Genomic DNA, 21,730 nt, shown 5'->3' with positions numbered 1-21,730 from the left:
TAATTTTTAAAGCAGTGTTGACACTGGGTACCTCAACTAAGCTAGGTTTTTTTGTTTTTTTAATTCCCACTAACACAACTCTCAGGTTGTCGCTGAGGCACAAAGCACGTAATACGCTACACTCTTGCTCCCTATAGGCTACGCAGTTTCAGGAAGCGTTTACAGCAGTAGTGCGCCTGCGCAGCTGGTCCCACACCAAGTCGTCCGCCTCTCCCCGTCCGGCTAGCAGAGGGCGCTGTGAGGTAATGAAGGCGTCCCCCTTAGGGCTCTGGAACAGAGCGTAAAAGGGCGGGAGGCGAAGCTCGCTGACGGGCGTTCTAGCCTTGACTGCTCTGTCTCTATCACCCTTTGTCCTCCAACCTCCCCTGGGCACTGGGCCTGCGGGCCTGGTTGCTAGGCGGAAGCTGGGCGCGGCGGCTGCCGCTGCGGCCGCCGGGGCGTTTGAAAAGCGGCTACGCAGGCGGCAAAAGGTCCTCGGGCGGCGGGCTAGTCTCTACCTGCAGACTGGCAGGGCTGCAGAGCGGCTTTTTCCTTGAGTCGGGGCAGAGTTAGGGTCTGGGCTGGCGGCTCGGGGCAGAGGAGCCGGGCGCGCTGCAGCAGACGGCGGTGGGACCTGGCTGCGGAGCGGGGTCCGGGCATCAGGGACCGGGACCCGGGGCGGGCAGTGGGGGTCCCGCCGGGGGTCTCAGATTACCCGCGACTTACCTGGACCTCACTTCCCCCCAGGCGACTTCGCCCCCAGACCGCCCACCGCAACCATGGTCTCCAAATCCGACCAACTGCTCATCGTCGTGTCCATCCTAGAAGGTGAGCGGCCTGAGGCTTGCTGTTGCAACTGCTGCCTCCCGAGTTTTAAAAGATTAGTGTGGGACCGAGGCCTTGTTAACCTTAAGAACCCTGTCATCTGTGTTTTTATGGTCCCCACAGACTTGTTCAAAGTTGTACGTAGTGAAGTCTGTTAGGCAATTGATTTAAAAATCTCTCCAGGGATATGAGCGCTATTAGGAATAAGTGATATTTAGCGTGACTAGCCATAGCCCCAGAGAATCTAGAGAAAACGATTTTCATCCAAAGCAGCACGTCGATGGCTTTTATATATGAGCTGAACGTGGTCCTGAGAAGCGCGTTTTGATCAGCGGTTCCCAATAATAGCACTTGTAAGAGCTTTGACTTGAATACAGGTTTCCTGCAATTCCAGAGTGTTGCGGAGGCAATTGCCTTTACACGTCTTGGTGGAGGACTCAGGGGACTACAGTTCTTAAGAGGGTATATTATACATTTCTTAAAAAGTGTGTTTTGGGTGAATGACATTTGTTTATTGGGGACTCATTGAGTGTCAGACACTGTGCTGGGAATGTAATAATAACAGTTCTGATTCTAAAAAGCTAAGGATGTAGCTTGGAGAGTGTGTCAGCAAATAATTCATCGGGATATGAAAGACCCTGATGAATGACCACCTCTGTCTGAGGAAACTGGGGAAGATTCACCAGAGGAGGTGGCGTTTTTTTGGGTCTTACAGATGATTAGGAATTTGTCAGGTGAAAAAGGGAAGGGCATTCCAGGCAAAGGGAAGAGCAGAGAGCACTTCAAGTATGGAAAAGCAAGACGCGTTTTGCTTTGCTTCATTATATTCATTCAGTAAATGTTGCTTACATTCAGTGTAGTTGGAGAACAGATTTGCAAGAAAGTGGAGAGCAGAGGAGATAACAGGTGAATTGAGGACACTTTACGAATAATATGTTAAGAAGGAGTCATCTTGAGCCAGAGCAGAGGCCTGGCTGCATTCTTTCCCCCATGGGAGAGTATTTTATGAAGGCCTGGCGCTGTGTGAGGGACGAGAGCAATGAAACATTGTAATCCTAATCTTTGAATTTTGGGACAAGAGACTGACCAGAAGCCATAAAGATTTGGAGCACTATTAGCTGTTAGGTTACTTATTGTTTAAAAACGCAGGACTGAAATAACCTTCAAATTTGGTTAACAACACTTTTTAGACTTAAAACTGACCATGCTATGAGAAAACAAACATCTACTTTCCCTCCAAGGATGTAGAGGTCTGTCCATGTGGGGAGATCACAGGACACAATATGTTGGGGTATAATATAATATTTAAAATATGTGATATGGATTGTAAATATAGGTTTGAGGGTAGGGTGGGCGGGATGGCTGAAGTTCTTTAAGTAATAAGTGAGCTTTAGATATGTGACAGTTGAATTCTATGGACGACCCAGGCCAATCTGACAACCCAGGACATACATGCAGTTCATTTGGGGAAGCTGGTTTTAGAGCAGCAGAAAATGGGGTCCTGAGAGAGGCCTGTTAGTGCTAACTGGGAGAGCCCTGCCATGTGTGTTAATATTCCTGATACAAAGTTTCAAGTGAGAGCCTCAGGCTTAAACTAAAAACGTTAGCAGTCAAGGTCTTTCTGACCAGCTTGATTCCCAACCAAGTAACTTGTGCCAGGGTGAGCATGGTGGGTGGAACATTGAAAAGATCAGCAAGATGACCAGGGTGAATATTTAGAAATGTCATGGTAAGAAATGAGCTTGTACAACTAGAGCAAATGGGCCTTGAAAGCCAGTTTAGAATTAATGTTCTAAGAAATAGATTGGCCTCATGTATTCCTAAATAGAATGCTTTTCTCGAGTTCAGTTTAGTAGCAGTGTGCAAGGAAGAGAACCTGGAGTCAAGGATGTCAGTTAGGTTGTTACCACAAACATACCCGAAACTAGCATGTGGTCCTTCCTCCAAACTATTCTTCTCTTTTGTTTGTACTGTATTTCCATTCATCATAACCATGCTGTTGCCTCAAGCCAAGAACCTAGGAGTCATCCTCAGCCTGGATTCACTCTCCATTTCTAACTTCCAGATGGTCACCATGTAAAATTGATTTTATTTCTGAATAATAATAGATTCTACATGTAAGTTTTTGAATGAATGAGTTTCCATTGTGAGTGCCTTGGTAAGGGGCGCTCATCATCCACCTAACTTATTGTAATAATCTTTTCAATAGTCTGATTCTTGAATGTTTTCTTCCTTTCCAGAAACATCTAGACTTCCTCCATTACTCACTGGGGATAATCTTTCTGAAATGCAAATCTGATTTTCTTAAAGTCCTTCAGTGTCGTAAAGGGTTATGTCTGTATTTCTCAGAATGGCATACATGGCCCTTTGTGGTAGACCTCTTGCCTACCTTTTCAGTCTCATTTCCCCTCATGTATTCCCAGCTCTTCGGATTGGCGGAGGACTCGGGACTATAGCCCTTAAGAGTTACTTGCAATTTCTTGACTACACTTTTAGAAATGCCCTTTATTCAAAAGAAAATGGTTAAGCTTTTACCATGTACAAAATTTGGGCTATGTACTAGATTCCAAGGAGGAAGAAGACGGTTTCTATTCTCTCTGTATCACTTTCTGCTGCAAGGCAGGCACCTGTTTGTTCCACTTCACATCCTCTGTTCTCAAGCTTGTTGGAAGCTGTTGGTTCTAATAATATGGAAAATGTAGGTTCTTTGACGTATATGACATTTCATTTGAGGAACCTGGGTATCTTTTGGAGCAGCAGAAATGAGGTCCTGAGAGGGGCCTCTGTTAATGCTAGTTGAGAGAGCTGTGTGATGTGTGTTAATACTCCCAATACAGTTTCAGTGAGAGCCTCAGGCTTAAACTCACAAGGTTAGAGTAAAGGTCTTTTTAACAGCTTAATTCCTACACTTCCCCCACAAGTAGCTTGCGCCAGAGTGAGTAGCAGCAGGGATTTCTTTATTAATCAGTGGATAAAATTCCCCTCACTAGGATCCACCTTACCAGATTTATAAACAGGAGGACTAGTTGACTCAGGGCAAGATTCTTAGTGTTTCTTCGTTGATGTTCTTTAGCTTTCTGTTTTCAGTTTTTTTGGTTGTTTCTCTTAACTAGACCCTCAGGTTTTTTAGAGCAAGTACTCTGTTTTACTCATTTTGCACTCCACCATCTGATATAATACCTGACTCTGAATATGTCTTCAGTAAACATTGATGAAATGGGGTTTAGCAGTACAAATGAAAAGTGATGTGTAGATAGAATATTTGAATACTTCTTGATAGTATACAATGTTGTCCTTGAGAATAGAATGAAGGAATCTATGTGGCTATTTTTCTTTAGCTAATTTGGAAAGTATGCTTTTTTTTTTTTTTTTTTTTTTTTTTTTTTTTTGAGACAGAGTATTGCTCTGTTGCCCAGGCTGTAGTGCAGTGACAGGATCTCGGCTCACTGTGATCTCTGCCGCCAGGGTTCAAGCTATTCTCCTGCCTCAGCCTCGCGAGTAGCTGGGACTACAGGTGCGTGCCACCACACCCGGCTAATTTTTTGCATTTTTAGTAGAGACAGGATTTCACCAGGAAAGTATTCTTAACTGAGTTAACGGAAAAATTAAGATGCAGACAAGTTTGTTTTTACTAATTTATTTCCCAGCTCTTCAGATGACTGTTCTCTATTAAGTACTGCTATAGTAATATCTAAAATTCATGTAATCACATTAAGTCTTTAATTCCAGATGTTGTTGAGATCATTCCTACTCAAAGTGTGAACCAAGGACAGCAGCATTCACATCACCTTGGATCTTGTTAGAAATGTGGAATCTTAGGCCCACCCTAAATCTACTGAGTCAGAATCTACATTTTAACAGGGTCCCTAAGTGATTCATGTGCACACTAATGTTTGAGAAGCACATATTTGTAAATTATAGCTTTCTATTTGATTCATGTGTCTTATGAATTATGAAGGTGGGTGTATATGTGAGCCTGCATTAGTGAGGTAGCTTATGGAATGTCAACCACACTTAACAGATACTAGTTTCAAAAAACGCATGCTAGGCTGGGCGTGGTGGCTCATGCCTGTAATCCCAGCACTTTGGGAGGCCGAGGCGGGTAGATCACCTGAAGTCAGGAGGTCCAACGTGGCAAAACCCTGTCTCTACTAAAAATACAAAAATTAGCTGGGTTTGGTGGCATGCGCCTGTAATCCCAGCTACTCGGGAGGCTGAGGTAGGAGAATCGCATGAACCTGGGAGGCAGAGGTTGCAGTGAGCTGAGATTGCACCACTGCACTCCAGCCTGGGCAACAGAGTAAGACTCCATCTTAAAAAAAACCAACCAAACAAAAAAACACATGCTAAATGATCCTGTTTGATTTTTGTACACTTTTGATTAATCTGTATATTCTGTTTCTCCAGGTCGCCATTTCCCCAAACGTCCAAAGCATATGCTTGTAGTGGAAGCAAAGTTTGATGGAGAACAGTTGGCTACTGATCCTGTGGACCACACTGACCAGCCAGAATTTGCTACTGAGTTAGCCTGGGAAATTGACAGGAAGGCACTTCATCAGCACAGGTGATTATCATTTTCATTTTAAAGTAGCTTCTTTATTGGTTTCTTGTTTTTCAGGCTGTTATAAATAAATGCGGGTTGAGTATTTAATACTTGCGACCAGAAGTGTTTCAGATTTTTGGAATATCTGCATAATCAAATACCTTGGGGATGGGACCCAAGTCTAAACATGAAATTTATTTGTGTTTTACATTATACACAGTCAAAGGTAGTTTTACATAATGTTTTAAATAAATTTTTCATAAAATGAAGTATGTGTTAAATGCTTGTGTGTGGAATTTTCCATTTGTGGCATTACGTCAGCGCTCAAAGTTTTAGAATTTGGAGCATTTCAAATCAGGAATGTTCAACCTATAAATTTTGTATCTCTCATTATGTTATAGTAATAATTACAGTTATTGAGTGTTTTTTTAAATGTGACAGGAAATTTTTAAAGTGCTTTGCAACAAAAACAGTTAAATATCAGAACAACACTATGAAGCTGGTATTTTTATTTCCGCTGTATTATAGATGAGGAAACTGAGGCCTGATAGGTTAAGTATTAGTAACTTGCTTTGAGTCTGTTAGCTTAGTAGTGGTAGAGCCCAGCCAGTCCAGCTCCAAAGCCTAAGCTTTTACACTACACTTACACTGAGCTGTTTGGGGTTTTTTTTCCTTATGTGTGAGACAGTAGATATTCTAGAAATACCTTGATGATACCTACTCAGTACTAAATATGGTTGGAATTCATTAATTCTGTTAATTTACTTATTGTATATTTACCTGGCTTGCCAAGGATATATAGAAGGGTATCCAGTGAAAAGCTATGAAAGTAATTCTATCAAGGTTTCTTTCTAATTAATTTATGTTTGATTTTAAACAAAACCACTTTATTAGTATATAAAATAGACTTAAAGTTATAGCATATATTTTTTGTGAACTCTGTGACTGGAAGCAAGCAACAACAATAAAAGCAATACTCTTATTTATTAAAGGATTAAAAATTATTTTCTTCTGGGAAACATGTCACTTTAATACTTGCTTGTTCTCAGTACTAAATTAAATCAAAATGGAAAGTTAAAGCAAGGAAAACTCAATTTGCCTCTATTGCTAGAGTAGTCCATGGATTTATTTGAAGAATTATTGCATCTTTAGAGAATATCAATGTTGGATTTCCTTTTAGTGGTGTCTGTAATGGAGTCCTGCTATGAGCTGTTAGAGCTTCCATTTTGTTAGTGCCAGGTTAGTACCACTCTGATTGTTGTAGGCTGAGAAAATACAGATAAATTGAATTTATAAGTGATGAGTTTGTGGTAAGTGCAGTTCTATAATAATTCCACTAGATAAAAGCAGTGGCAAAATTTATTCAGCTTAATGCATGAACCAGTTTAGGGGTTCCCAACTAAAACAGAGCCCATGCTAAACAAGCCAATATCATTCTTTCAGAATATTGTCTTAAATTATTAATTTAAATTTTAATTTATTTTATATTCCTGTTTGTTTTTTTAGCTACAAAAGAGCTATAAGCATGTATTTCTAATTTTATATATGTTGCAGTATAAGAAAAATAAAATAGATCCTGAAAATTCATGATAATTTTTTACTTTCAGAAGGTTTTACACGTTACAGAAGCTTGAGAAACATTGACCTACGTGATGGCTTCTTAGATGAAAGAATGTAAAATATGTTGACATGTTTTGTATAATATTTAGTTGGTGTAGAGGTTAGTAGATATAATTAATAGTTCTTGCCTCTTTATTTTTTTTTATTTTTTTTTTATTTTGGAGTCTTGCTCTGTCGCCCATGCTGGAGTGCAGTGGTGTGATCTGGGCTCACTGCAACCTCCGCCTCCCAGGTTCACGTGATTCCCCTGCCTCAGTAGGGGAATACAGGGATTCTGAGTAGCTGGGATTACAGGCGTGTGGCACCACACCCAGCTAATTTTTTTTTTTTTTTTTTTGTATTTTAGTAGAGATGGGGTTTCACCATGTTGGTCAGGATAGTCTCGATTTCCTGACCTTGCGATCTGCCTGCCTCGGCCTCCCAAAGTGCTGGGATTACAGGTGTGAGCCATTGCACCTGGCCTAGTTCTTGCCTGTTGAAGAGTTTTTTAGACAATATAAAATAGATATAGTTTTATCCAACAAAATTATAAGTATCTTGATAATAGGTAATATTTTCAAGGCTAATAGAAAGTTTATTAAGCAAAAACCATTTTATTTATCACATGTTTTGTTATAGGCTGCAACGTACTCCTATCAAACTCCAGTGTTTTGCCTTGGATCCTATAACTTCAGCCAAGGAAACCATAGGTTACATCGTTCTGGATTTAAGAACCGCCCAAGAAACAAAGCAGGTATTGCCCTTTTGATGTTTTGCTAATGATTATGTTAGACAGTTGATTATTTTCAGTAGATAACAGATTGATGAAAAGGACGTGAAATACTAGACCTGATCAATCATAGGCTTAAGCTAACATGGCAGTTCTTTTTTTTTTTTTTTTTTGAGATGGAATCTCTGTTACCCAGGCTGGAGTGCAGTAGCACAATCTTGGCTCACTGCAACCTCCACTTCCCAAGTTCAAGCAGTTCTCCCTGCCTCAGCCTCCTGAGTAACTGGGATTACAGGCGCTCATCACCACGCCTGGCTAATTTTTGTCTTTTTAGTTGGAGTTTTGCCATGTTGGCCAGGCTGGTTTCAAACTCCTCACCTCAGGTGATCTGCCTGCCTCAGCCTCCCAAAGTGCTGAGATTACAGGCGTGAGCCACTGCACCCAGTCAGTATGGCAGTTCTTATGTTTTAGTTTATGAATTAGATTTAGAAAATCTCAACATTTTAATCATTTTCTTGGCCAAGAACTGTCTTTCTCAAAAAAAGTCTCTGAACTCACTTGTATCCAAGTTGCTATTATCAGAAGCTTAACATGCCTAGCCCCCGAGCTTTCCTTTTAAAGGTGGTTAATCCTCTTCCAATGTTTCCTGCTTCAGTGAATTGTCGCCACTCCCCTTTCAGTTATACAAGTTAGAAATACAGAAGTCTTCCTTGACATTTTTCCTTTTCCTTCCCCCATAACCACCTATTCCAGTTGGGTTTTTTCCCTCCTGATCTCTCTGCTATTCTCCTTTTCACTGCTGCCACTCCAAACTTAGCTGCTATTGTTTCTTACCTTGGCTATCATAATAGCCTCCCTGCTTCCTGCTCCTTGCATAGCAGTCAGAGCAAGTGAACTTATTGAAACACACTTGATGTTATCTAACCAGTACCTCTCTCTCTGCCCCACTACTCCCAAGAAAAGGAACTCAGAATCGTCCTGATTCCTGTGATAGTGACTTTTATTATTTAATATGGTGCTGTTTAGGGCTTTTTTTTTTTTTTTTTTTTTTTTGAGATGGAGTCTTGCTCTGTTGCCCAGGCTGGAGTGTAGTGGCGCTATCTCAGCTCACTGCAAGCTCCAAGTCCTGGGTTCACGCCATACTTCCGCCTTAGCCTCCCGAGTTGCTGTGACTACAGGTGTCTGCCACCATGCCCGGCTAAGTTTTTTTTTAATTTTTTTTATTTTTAGTAGAGATGGGGTTTCACCATGTTAGCCAGGATAGTTTTGAACTCCTGACCTCATTATCTGCCTGCCTGGGCCTCCCAAAGTGCTGGGATTCCAGGCGTGAGCCACCGCGCCCAGCCGCTGCTTAGGGCTTTGAGTCTCTTCTGCCCTTTTCGTATGTGACTGCCTTTAGAAACCTCCCTTGTGATGTTTCTGCTTGTCTTGGGTCATAATTTTCTTAAGGGGGAAAAAAAGCTAAAAAATTAAAATAATATCTTCTTTTTATTTAAAACTCCTTTCTTGATTTGAATCTTAAATTGGTATTCTGTGAAGAAAAATTTATCTCTTACTAATGTTTTTGCTGCTGATAGCAATGATATTTGCATATGATCAGTCAGCCTAGCCTGAGGTTGGAATAATTTAAAAGAAACTGCAATTTTAAAATGCTTTAAAAGAGGACTTGCTTTCCTCCCATCCTTGGTACTCATTACCTCTCTGCCCCTAAATCTTATCCTGAAAAGATTTTCGTTTTTAGTTTTAGACCCTGGGCCTTGATTGGGTTCTTGATGTTTCTCTTAACCACCTTCTCTCATGTAACGTGCAAGTGTCTAGAAGACACTTCTGCAGTCAGTTTAGTTGCAGAGAAGGTAAATCCTCTTAGGAGGGTATCTGAGGGATGAGGTCACGCCTTTAAATACTCTTGGCATTCCTTGTCCCCTTGTCCTTTAGGACAATTTGTCAATGTATTTGTAATCAAAGTTAGGGAGAAATGGCTCAGTTATTTAAACCAAATGCTGTATTGCTTATTCTCTCCTGTTTGTCAGCATAAATATTTGAAATGGATGGTACAATATTTGAAGTTCAAAATAAATTGATTCTCCATAAATAAATATAAACAGAAAAAAAATCCAGACTTATTTTTCTGAGTTATGTAACAGAAAAAGTCATCAATTCTCTGAGTAGCTGGAAATCTTTCTTTCAGGCTTATATTCAAAATTATAACATATTTGTCATGAGAAATACATCAACAAACTGTATTATGTGTTTTTATCTTTAAAAAATTAGGTTGTTGATTTTTATTTAAACCTATGGCCTACTTAATTCTGTTTTACTTATCAAACATGACTTGAATGTAAAATAGCAGTATAGGCACCATTTATTAATGTCTTTATGTAACAAAGACAATATAAGCACTATCTACTATATTTTATATAACAAATTATCAGAGTAAAAAATGCTGTTTCCAAGTATTGAGATGGTGTTCCCACTGACCAGTGATTCCTGCACTAATAATATATGTAGGCATGATATTTTTCAGGTGGTCTTGAGTACTAGAATTTCTGAGGTTGGCCTAGTGGGGATATTAAAATAATTTAGGATGCTTTATTCTGTAAGAAGGGTTTTGTTTCAATATCAGTCAAGTACCTGGTTCATAATCCACCACTCTTCCATCAGTCCTTGACTTTAGTATTTTGTTAATGCTTTTTATTAACACTAATAAGATTTTCTTTTTTCTTTTTCTTATTTATTTATTTTTTTTGCAACAGGGTCTCACTCCTGTTGCTCAGGCTGGCTGATCATGGCTCATTGCAGCTTCAATTTATCACGCTCAAGCAATCCTCCCATCTCAGCCTCCCAGGTGTGCACCACCATGCCTGGCTAATTTTTCGTATTTTTACTAGAGACGGACGGGATTTCGCCATGTTGCCCAGGCTGGTCTTGAACTCCTGGACTCAAGTGATGTGCCCACCTCGGCCTTCCAAAGTGTTAGGATTACAGGCATGAGCCATCCATCCAAGATTTTCCTTTGCTTATTGATATAAGCAGAACGAAGCAGGTCTATGGCAGAAAGAAAAGGTATACTTTTAAAATATGAGAAGATAGAGGTTCAGGAATTAGAAAACTGGTAGTTTTTTGTGTTGCTTAAGGGATGGAGTGACATTGGGGCTATAAGGTGAAAGGTAGAAAGAAATATATTATGCTTTCTTCCTTTTAATATTTTACCTCTTGAAGCATAGAAGACAAGCAAAGAAAACAATTTAAACTTCTACATAGTTTTTCCAGAGGAAAATTCAGCTGATGGCTTCCTAAGGAGGATTAATTTGTTTTGAGAAAAATGTGAAAAAAAATTGTTTATAGAGGATAAAGTACTGAAAAGCTACAAGAAATTTATTTAGAACCATATAGCATTTCCCAATATTTTTTTTCCTTATTAACTAGTAGGTGTTTTGTTATTTTGTTATTCTCTAGGCACCAAAATGGTACCAGTTGCTGAGTAATAAATACACCAAATTCAAGTCTGAAATACAGATAAGTATTGCTTTGGAAACCGATACAAAGGCACCAGTGGATAGCTTTAAAGCAAAGGGGGCTCCCCCTCGAGATGGAAAAGGTTTGTGCATCATCTCTAAAAACATTCTCTGAGAAGTTCCATCTTTGGACTAGAGCTTTAGGAAGGGGGAGTGTTATAGGGAGATATATGCAGGGTGTAAACTGTTCATCAGACAAGTGTTGTGACATTGTTACACATGCAGCACTTGTTGCTCTTAGCTCTTGTTTACAAATCTTAGGACATTTTTTTCTTTATTTGTTATGTAATAGAACAAAGCACAATGTTGTATAGTGTTAAAAATTTGCTACTTAGGACAGTTTTCTTCCTAGAATGAGTACAGGAAAGCCCAAAATGGTCATGCTGTTCTCTATTATCAACTGTAGTTTAACAAAACCTTTATATTTTTTCTTTTTTAATTACTACACTCTATTTTTTAGAGCAGTTTTAGTTTCACAGTAAAATTAAGCAGAGAGAAATGAGAGTTCTCCTATATACTCCCTGTGCCCACGTATTTGCAGCCTGCTTGCTGTCAACATGCCACACCAGAGTGGTGATGCTACAGTGCATGAACACATATCATTCATATCAGTGTCACCCAGGGTCCATAGTTTTACATTGGGTTTCTCTCTTGGTGTTGTACATTCTGTGGGTTTTGACAAATGTAAATGACTCGTAGTATCCACTATTGTAGTATCATAGAGTAGTTTCACTACCCTAAAAATCATCTGTGCTCCTCCTATTCATTCCTCCCTCCTCCCAGCCCCCTTGGCAACTATTGATCTTTTTTACTGTCTCCATAGTTTTGCCTTTTCCCGAATGTCATATCGTTGGAGTAATTTCATATACAGCCTTTTCCAGATTGGTTTCTTTCCCTTAGTCGTAAGTGCATGTAAGGTTACTTCATGTCTTTGCATAGCTTGATAGCCCATTCCTTTTGAGTGCTGAGTAATAGTCAATTGTCTGGATGTATCACAGTTTATTTTTTCACTCAGCTCCTAAGGGACATCTTGGTTGCTTCTAACTTTTGGCAGTTATAAATAAAGCTACTGTAAACTGCTGTAAACATCTGTGTGCAGGTTCTTATGTGGAAAGAAGTTTTCAGTTCGTTTGGGTAAATTTCCAGGATTTCAGTCATTGGATCATGTGGTAAGAGTATGTTTAGTTCTGTAAGAAATATCCGCACTACTTTCCAAAGTGGCTGTGCTATTTTCATTCCCACCAGCAATGAGTGAGAATTTCTGTTGCTCCATATTGTTACCAGAATTTAGTGGTGTTAGTGTTTTGAATTTTGGCCATTCTACTAGGTATATCATAGTATCTCGTTGTTTTAATTTGCAGTTCCTCAATGACATAGGATGTTGAGCATGTTTGCATATGCTTACCTACTATGTGTATATCTTCTCTGAGGTATCTGCTCAGGACTTTGGCCCATTTTTAAATTGGGTTGTTTATTTTCTTGTTGAATTGTAAGAGTTCTTTGTATATTTTGGATAATAGTTCTTTATCAGATATGAATTTTACATATATGTTTTCCCAGTATGTGGCTTAACTTCTCATTCTGTTGACATTGTCTTTCCCAGAGCAGAAGTTTTAAATTTTAATGAAGTCCAGCTTATGAGTTGTTGCATTCATGGATTGTGCCTTTGTAGTTGTATCTGAAAAATCATTGCCACCACCCAAGGCCATCTAGGTTTCTCCTTTGTTATCTTCTAGGACTTTTATAGTTTTGCAGTTCACATTTAGGTCTGTAATCCTTTCTGAGTTAATTTTTGGAAAGTTCGTAAGGTCTGTGTCTAGATTCACTTTTTGCATATAGATGTCCAGTTGTTCCAGCACCATTTGTTGAAAAGACTTTCTTTGCTCCATTGCATTGTCTTTCTCCTTTGTCAAAGATCAGTTGACTTTACTTATGTGAGTCTATTTCTGGTCTCTTTATTATGTTCCATTGATCTGTTTTTCTATTTGTTTGTCAATGCAACACTGTCTTGATTACTGTAGCTTCAAGTAGGACTTGAAGTCAGTGCCAGTCCTCTGACTCTATTCTTTGTCTTCAATATTGAATTGGCTGTTCTGACTCTTTTGCTTCTCCATATAAACTTAAGAATTAGTTTGTCAGTATCTACAAAATAATTTGCTGGGATTTTTATTGGGATTGTGTTGAATCTGTAGATCAAGTTGGGAAGAACTGACATCTTGACAGTATTGAGTCTTCCTGTCTGTGAACATGCACTCCATTTATTTAGTTCTTTGATTTCTTTTATCAAAGTTTTATAGTTTTCTTCATATAGATCTTACATATTTTGTTAGATTTATATCTGAGTTCTTTATTTTTGGGGGTGTTCATGCAAATTTTATTTGTTCATTGCTGGCATATAAGAAAACTGTTGACTTGTGTATTTGTATCTTGTAACCTTGCTATAACCTCGTGTGTGTGTGTGTGTGTGTGTGTTTTGCTTGTTTTGTTTTTTGATACAGGGTCTCGCTCTGTCACCCAGGCTGGAGTGCAGTCGTGTGATCTTGGCTTACTGTATCCCTGTCTCCCGGGTTCAAGCGATTCTCCTGCCTCAGCTTCCTAGGTAGCTGGGACTACAGGTGTATGCCACCATGCCCAGCTAATTTTTGTATTTTAGTAGAGAGAGGGTTTCACTACATTGGCCAGGCCAGTCTCAAACTACTGACCTCAGGTGATCCGAAAGTCCTGGGATTACAGGCATAAGCCACCACACCTGGCCTTTTTTTAAATTCGTTTCGTCGTCGTTGTTGATTCTTTCCACAGACTTTTTTATGTAATCATGTCCTCTGTGAACAAAGACAATTATTTTTTCTTTCCTAATCTGTATACTTTTCCTTTTCTTTTGTATTAGTAAGGCTCTAAGTATAATGTTGAAAAGGTGTGGTGAGAGGGGACATCCTTGTCTTGTACCTGATCTTGAATGCTTCAGGTTTTTCTCCATTAAGTATAATGTTAGCTGCAGGTTTTTAAATATTCTTTATTAATTGAGGAAGTTTCCTTCTAATTCTGGTTTATTGAGAGTTTTTATCATTAATAGATAATGGATTTTGTCAGATACTTTTTCTGCATCTATTGATAAGATTATGTGATTTTGTTTTTCTTCATTAGGCTGTTGATGTGATGGATTACATTAATTGATTTTCGAATGTTGAATCAGTCTTGCATACCTGGGATAAATCCCACTTGATCATGGTGTATATTTTTCTTTCTAAAAACCTTTTGTAAAGATGGAATCTCCCTATGTTGCCAAGACTGGTCTCGAACTCCTGGGCTCAAGTGATCCTCCCACCCCAGCCTCCCAAAGTGCTGGAATTACAGGTGTGAGCCACCATGTCTGGCCTATAATTCTTTTTATACACTGATGGATTTGATTGGCTAATATTTTGTTGAAGATTTTTGCATTTGTGTTCATGAGAGATATTGGTCTGTATTTTTTGTTTTCTTTATTGTAATGTCTTTGATTTTGGTATTAGGATGATGCTGGCCTCATAGAATGAGTTAGGAAGTATTCTCTATGTTTCTAGCTTCTGAAAGAGATTATAGAGAATTGGTAAAATTTCTTCCTTAAATGTTTGGTGGAATTCATCAGTGATTTCTAGACCTGGTGCTTTCTGTTTGGGAAGGTTACTGATTATTGACTCAATTTCTTTAATAGATATAGGCCTATTCAGATTGTCTATTTACTCTTGTATGAGTTTTGGCATATTGTTTCTTTCAAGGAATTGGTCTGTTTCATCTAGATTATCAAATTTGTGGGCCTAGACATCTTTGTAGTATTCCTTTATTATTATTTTAATACCCATAGGCGCTGTAGTGATCCCTTTCATTTCTGATATTGGCAATTTGTATCCTTTCTTTTCTTTTCTTTTCTTTTTTTTCTTATTGAGCCTGGCTAGAGACTTATTGATTTTATTTATCTTTTCAGAGAACCAGCTTTTGATTTTGTTAATTTTTCTCTATTGATTTCCTGTCTTCAGTTCCATTGATTTTTTTCTAATTTTTATTATTATCTTCTGCTTACTTGGACCTAATTTGCTCTTCTTTTTCTGGTTTCCTAAAGTGGAAGCTTAGATGTTTGATTTTAGATCTTCTCTTTTAACAAACGTATGCATTTAATGCTGTAAATCTTCCTCTAAGCACTGCTTTCATTGCATGTCACAATTTCTGTGCCCAGCGAAATTATCCTTCAAAAGTGAAGGAGAAATAAAAACTCTCAAATAAAAATTGTGTCTCACAATTTTTGTTGTGTTTTCATTTTCATTTAGTTCAAGATATTTTAAATTTATCTTGAGATTTTTTTTTTTAACCCATGTTTTATTTAGAAGTATGTTTAATCTCCAAGTATTTTGGGATTTTCCAGCTATCTCTGTACTGATTTCTAGTTTATGTAGCCTGATAGTAGACATGATTACTATTCTTAAATTTGTTCATGTGTGTTTTGTGGCCCAGAATTGCTCTGTCTAGGTGAACTTTCTATGTAAGCTTGAGAAGAATATGTATTCTGCTGCTGTTGTTTGAAGTGGTCTATAGATATCCATTGCATCCAGTTGATTGATAATGTTGAGTTCAACTATGTCAATAATTTTCTGCCTGCTGGATCTGTCCATTTTTGATAGTGTGTGTTAAAGTCTGCAAGTTGGATTCAACTGTTTCTCCTTGCAGTTCTGTTAGTTTTTGCTGCATGTATTTTGATACTCTGTTAGGTGCATTCACATTAAAAATTATTTTGTCTCTTTGGAGAATTGACTCCTTTATGATCATGAAATATTCCTCTTTCCTTGTTAACTTTCTTTGGTCTGTAGTCTCTTCTATCTGAAATTGATATAACTCCTACCATTTTCTTTTGATTAGTATAGCTTTTAATCTATATTTGTTTTTATATTTAAAGTGGGTTTCTTGTAGATAACATATAGTTGGATCTTGTTTTTTGATCCACTCTGACAATCTGTTTTTTAATTGGTACATTTAAACTATTGATGTTCGAGGTGATTATTAATATGTTGTGTGAATAACCTTATTTGTTAGTGTTTTGTATTTGTTTCTCTTGTTCCTTAGTCCTGTTTTTGTCTGTTACTCTTTTCCCACGTTTGTGGTTTTAATTTTCTCTTTCTTGCATATCAGTTATACTTTTTTGTTTTTGTTCTTTTTTTACTTTTTTAGTGGTTGCCCTAGAGTTTGCACTATACATTTACAAATTTCGAATAACAGTATACTGCTTTTACTTTGAAGGTCCAGCTTCAAATAACACAATTCTGCTTCACAGGTTGTTTTAGGTATTTTAAAATAAAATATTACTAATCCCTCCTTCTTGTCCCTTGTATCATTGCTTTCAGTTATACATCAGCATACATACGCACATGCGTACACACACACATAATTGAAGAACCTTTTATCTGTTAGATCAATTAAGAATAAAAAAAAAGTTTTTATTTTACTTTCATTTATTCTCTGATGATGTTCATTTCTTTGTGTAGATCTGAGCTTCTTACCCATGCCATTTTTCTTGTCTGTGAAGAGCTTTTTAATATTTCTTGCACACAGGTCTACTGGCAACGAATGCCCTCAATTTTTATTTGAGAGTTTTTATTTCTCCTTCACTTTTGAAGGATAATTTAACTGGGCACAGAATTCTAGGGTGGTGGTTTTTTTTTTTTTTTTTTTCTCTCAACATTGTAAATACTTCACTCTACCCTTCTTGCTTGCATGGCTTCTGAGAAATTGGATGTAATTCTTATCTTTGGTCTCCTAGAAGTAAGATTTGTTTTTCCTGTTTGACTTCTTTCAATATTTTCTCTTTAGCTTTGATTTTCTGATGTTTTTATATGGGATGCCTAGCAGCAAGTTTTGTTTTGGCATTGATCCTGCTCAGTGTTCTCTGAGCTTCCTGAATCTGTGGTTTGGTGTGTCATTAATTGGGGGAAATTCTCAGTAATTATTGCTTCAAATATTTCTTCTGTTCCTTTCTCTCTTTTTTCTTCTGGTATTCCCAGTCTGTGTTTATTACCCCATTTTTAGTTATCTCACAGTTCTGAGATGTTCTGTTCTGTTCTGTTCTGTTTCCCCCCCCCCCGCCCCCCCCCAGTCTTTTTTCTCTTGACGTTCCAGTTTTGGAAATTCCTATTGTCATATCAAGCTAAGAGATTCTTTCCTTAGCCTGTGTCCCATCTACTAATGAACCAATTCTCATAGTCATTCATTTCTGTTATAGTATTTTTTTGTCTCTAGCATTTCTTTTTTATTCTTTCTTACACTTTACCATCTTTCTGCTCCCATTATCTCTCTGCTCTTGTATGCTGTCTACTTTTTTCATTAAATCCTTATAAGGCATATTAATCATAGTTTTAAAATTTTTTTCTGTTTTGATGATTCCAGCATTCCTGCCATATGCTTGTTTCGTCTCTTCAAAACTGTGTTTTTTCTTTCTGTTTTTTTTTTTTCCTTTTAGTATGCCTTGCAATTTTTTGTTGCAAGCCAGACATGATGTATGGGGCAAAAGGAACTGCTATAAATAGACCTTAGTAATGTAGTGGTCAGGAGTGGGGAAGGAGAAGCATTCTATAGACTTATGGTTAGGTCTCAGTCTTTTACTGACCCTGTGCCCATTGGGTCTGAACTTCACCATTGCTTCTCAGTTTTTTCTCCCCTTAGATGGGGCAGAGTGTCTGGAGGGGCTGGAGTTGTGTATTCCCTTCCCTTGCATGGAAGACCAGAGGCAGCTGGAGTTGGGTATTTGTCTTCTCCCAGGTCAGTTAAGCTCTGATAGAACCTCAACAGGTTAGGCTCTGGCAAATAGTTTCTCCCGAGGGCAGGCCTTGTTAACAAAAGCAGAATTGTCTTTTCTCTTCCCTATGCCAGAAGAATGAGGGAACTTTTCTCTGATATTCACTGTGAGGACCTGGTAGAGCTCCTGGAGGTAAAAGTCACAAAAGTGTGGGGCTCCCTTGTGACTGGGTCCCCCTGGAGTTTTTATCTCTCAAGCTGGTTCACACCAAGCTAGTAGCAATTCCTCCCAGTTCAGGTTTTCCTACTTCCTGCATTGGCTCTTTCTGTTCCAAAATTGTGATTCTCTGTAGCTCCCTGTTTGTTTCCTTAGTTTTGGGGAGCAGCAGTTTTCTTGAGACTTCACTTCTCTGACAGATCTATGGAGAGTTGTTAATTTTTAGTTCGTCCAGCTGTTTATTTGCTATTAGGGCTCAGTGAAGATTTCTAAGCTCTGTGTGCCAGACTGCATTATTTCTTCTTCAGTGTTTTAGAGTCCCTACTTTCTTTTTGGTAAAATGATGGAATTGAATGAGATAGTCTCTAAAGTTCTTTCCTACTCTAATATCTAGTGATTCCATCTCTTGTGTAAACTTTTTCTGTAGAGGAAGAAGGAAGAAGGTGTCTTCTGGAAGTGAGAGAAACGAGTAGTGAAATTGAAATCATACAATTGGCATTCTGTGCTTCAGTCATGTTGCATGCAATGTCCTAGACTTATCTGGAAAATAACGTTAATAGCACTCTTTGTATTGGCACATATATTCTTAGTTCAGTGAATTTATAAATAGTCTTGTCCTAAAAGTTTAATTCTGAGTTGAGAATTACTTTTTGAATTGAGAAGATAATTATAATTCAGTATTTTAACAATAACTTTTCCTCAGTTTCTTCTCTTACCAGTACTTCTTAACTTCCTTTTAGCCTTTTCATCCTCTTCCCAACCTTTATATGTTAAAGAAATCTCTTCTCATTCTGTATACACTCTTCTAATGCAATCTTACTTATTTACCAGGCATCAATCATACTCTTCTGTGCCGAAGACCCCCCACTTAGGCCTTTGGACCCAAATATCACTTGCCTCCTGGACATCTTCTTTTGGATGACCTCTAGGCACCATGAACGCAATAGATGGTTAAATTGAACTTCAGTGATGTGTTTGCCAAAATGGCATATGTCATAAGTAGTGAAATCAGGATATGAACTTGGAAGTCAGATTCTAGAGCCTTTATTATTTTTTCCCTCAGTGAAAAAATATTTTTAAGAATTTGTTTTCTGTTGTGAAATAATCTGTCTTCCCCAAAAGTTGGAAGTATGTTATGAAGAAGAATATTTTTCCCTGGACTATTTGAGAGGAATTCACTACCTAATGCACCTGAATATTTGGAGTATTTATTAGAGCATTCTCCTTCATAATCATGGTATATCCATCAGAACTGGGAAATTTACATCAATATATGAACACATGTAACCTTATTACATTAACGAAACATTGATACATTATTACCACCTAATTTCATTTGAGTTTTGTTTTACCAATTGTCTTTTCCCAATAATTTCTGTTATAAGTAAAGGATTTAGTTTAAAATTAGATGTTTATATTGAATTGTTGTATCTGTGTATTCTGAAATAGTTCCTTGATCTTTCCATGACCTTAAAATTTTGAAAATTGCAGGCCAGTTAATTTGTAGATTGTTTCATGACTTGAGTTTGTCTGATTTTAGATTTAGCTTATGCATCTTTGGCAGGAATATCACCGAAGAGATGCCACGTTCTTCCCATTGCATCTTATCAGGTGGTGCACAGTTTTGATTTGTCCTATTACTGATGCTAACTTTGATGACTTGATTAAAGTGTTGTGTGTTAGTGTTCTCAACTGTAAACTTGTTCTTTTTTCCTTTGTAATTAATAACTTTTGTGGGGCAGAATTGTGAAATTTTGAATATATTCAATTTCTTATTAGACCTTCAATTCATTTATTTGTATCAGTCTGAATTTACAGTTTTCTCTTTTTGTTTAGTGTTTTATAATATTTAACTACCCTTGAATATTTGTCCCGGATTTGGGCAGCCCTTTCAAGTTGCTTTTGTTTGCTTTTGAATGTCTCCATGATTCCTTGAACTTATCAACAAATATTTTCAGGCACAGCAAGATGTTCCAAGCTTATCTTGTGCTTACCCTGTCTCAGCTCTGGATTCAGCCATTTCTCGAAGGAGCCCTGCTTCCTTTTAGTAAAGAATGATTTTTAGAAGCCAAGATCTAGGTGCTAGGTATGTTAGCTGATATCGAGGTGTCACTGCTCCCAGGCCCTTTCAGTAGACAAAGTGAGGGAATTTGTGTATATATGTGTACACACACACATAAATACATACACACATTTGTATATATACATATGATCTTACCTGTTTTGTGCTGCTATGATAGAATACTACAGACTGAGTAATTTATAAAGAACAGGAATTTATTTCATACAGTGCTGGAGGCTGGGAAGTTCAAAATCAAGGCACTGGCATCTGGTGAGGGACTTTGTCCTGCATCCTCACATATTGGAAGGCTGAAGAGCAAGAGAGTAACTCTCTCCACCAACCCCTTTTATAAGAGCGCCTGATCTCATTCATTAGGGAGGAGCTCTCATGGCCTAATCACCTGTTTAAGACCTTATCTCGTAATATCATCACATTGGCCATTAAGTTTCAACACCTGAGTTTTGGAGGGGACACGTTGAAACCATAGCACATGTACACCATTTTGCTTATGTTTATCAATATACATTGAACAGGGCCAGGTGCGGTGGTTCACACCTGTTCCAGCACTTTGGGAGGCTGAGGCAGGTGGATCACTTGAGGACAGGAGTTCGAGACTGGCCTGGCCAACATGGTGAAACCCCTTTTATACTAAAAATACAAAAAATTAGCCTGGCTTGGTGGCACAAGCCTGTAATCCCAGCTACTCAGGAGGCTGAGGCGGCAGAATTGCTTGAACCTTGGGGGGGCAGAGGTTGCAGTTAGCCAAGATCCACTTCAGCCTGGGTGACAGAGCGAGACTCTGTCTCAATAAAAAACAAAAACAAAAAACACCATATATATGTGTATATATATGTATGTATATATATGATATCTGAATTGATGCTGTTCTATATATATTGAATTCAGATTCAATATCAGAATTGATGCTCTTCTATATGTATATAGATTGACGCCTCAGTATATATAATTCAGTTCAGATTGACACCAATTCAGATTGACACCTTCAATTCCATTCCAACACCACAAGATTTATTCTAGTTTTCACCTTCACCCTATTTGTAACACCCTTCACTGTCAGTGAGAACATGTCATAGTTATTTTAACTTCTAAGCTCTGTCGGCCTTACTATGTAATGGCTACCTTTATTAAAGTGCTTAATGGGTCAGAGGCTGTGCTAGATGCTTTGCTTTCATTATTTAATTTGATCTTTCAACAACTCTATAAAAGCTTTCTAGAAAAAAAAATGGAGACTAAAAGAGATGGGTATAGTTTCCCTATGTAACAAGTGAAGGACAGAACTGAGATTGGAACCTTGGTCTATGTGACTTAGATATCTGTGCTCTTAATCATTATACTGTTTTCAGCCACTGCTACTTTGAGCACAACTCTTTAGGATTAACTCCTAGAAGGATTGCTTGTTTATAGGGTATGCACATGTAAAATTTTGATAGGCCCTGATACATCACCCTCTAGTACGTTATTCTAGTGTATACCTGCCAACATT

At 38.1% G+C, this 21,730-nt stretch overlaps 1 protein-coding gene across 3 annotated transcripts in view; it reads left to right on the top strand.

Moving 5' to 3' along the window:
• Positions 1-350: 350 nt before the first annotated feature.
• The window catches only part of CEP120 (centrosomal protein 120), an 82,382-nt gene continuing 61,002 nt past the window's right edge, over positions 351-21,730 (top strand). The window contains exons 1-5 of one of the 3 annotated variants that reach the window (XM_015140660.3): positions 351-470; positions 727-807; positions 5,212-5,368; positions 7,586-7,700; positions 11,133-11,274. In XM_015140660.3, coding sequence (XP_014996146.1) covers positions 759-807; positions 5,212-5,368; positions 7,586-7,700; positions 11,133-11,274 — 463 coding nt within the window. In that variant the 5' untranslated portion in view covers positions 351-470; positions 727-758. Of the gene's footprint in view, positions 630-726; positions 808-5,211; positions 5,369-7,585; positions 7,701-11,132; positions 11,275-18,995; positions 19,776-21,730 lie in introns of those variants that run through there. The other 2 variants (XM_015140662.3, XM_028849697.2) reach the window with 2 other exon arrangements.

This window comes from Macaca mulatta, chromosome 6, assembly GCF_049350105.2.
Source record: "Macaca mulatta isolate MMU2019108-1 chromosome 6, T2T-MMU8v2.0, whole genome shotgun sequence".
NCBI classification, from domain to species: domain Eukaryota; kingdom Metazoa; phylum Chordata; class Mammalia; order Primates; family Cercopithecidae; genus Macaca; species Macaca mulatta.
The sequence above is the reverse complement of the archived record's forward strand: the minus strand, read 5'-3'. Positions and strand labels throughout refer to the sequence as shown.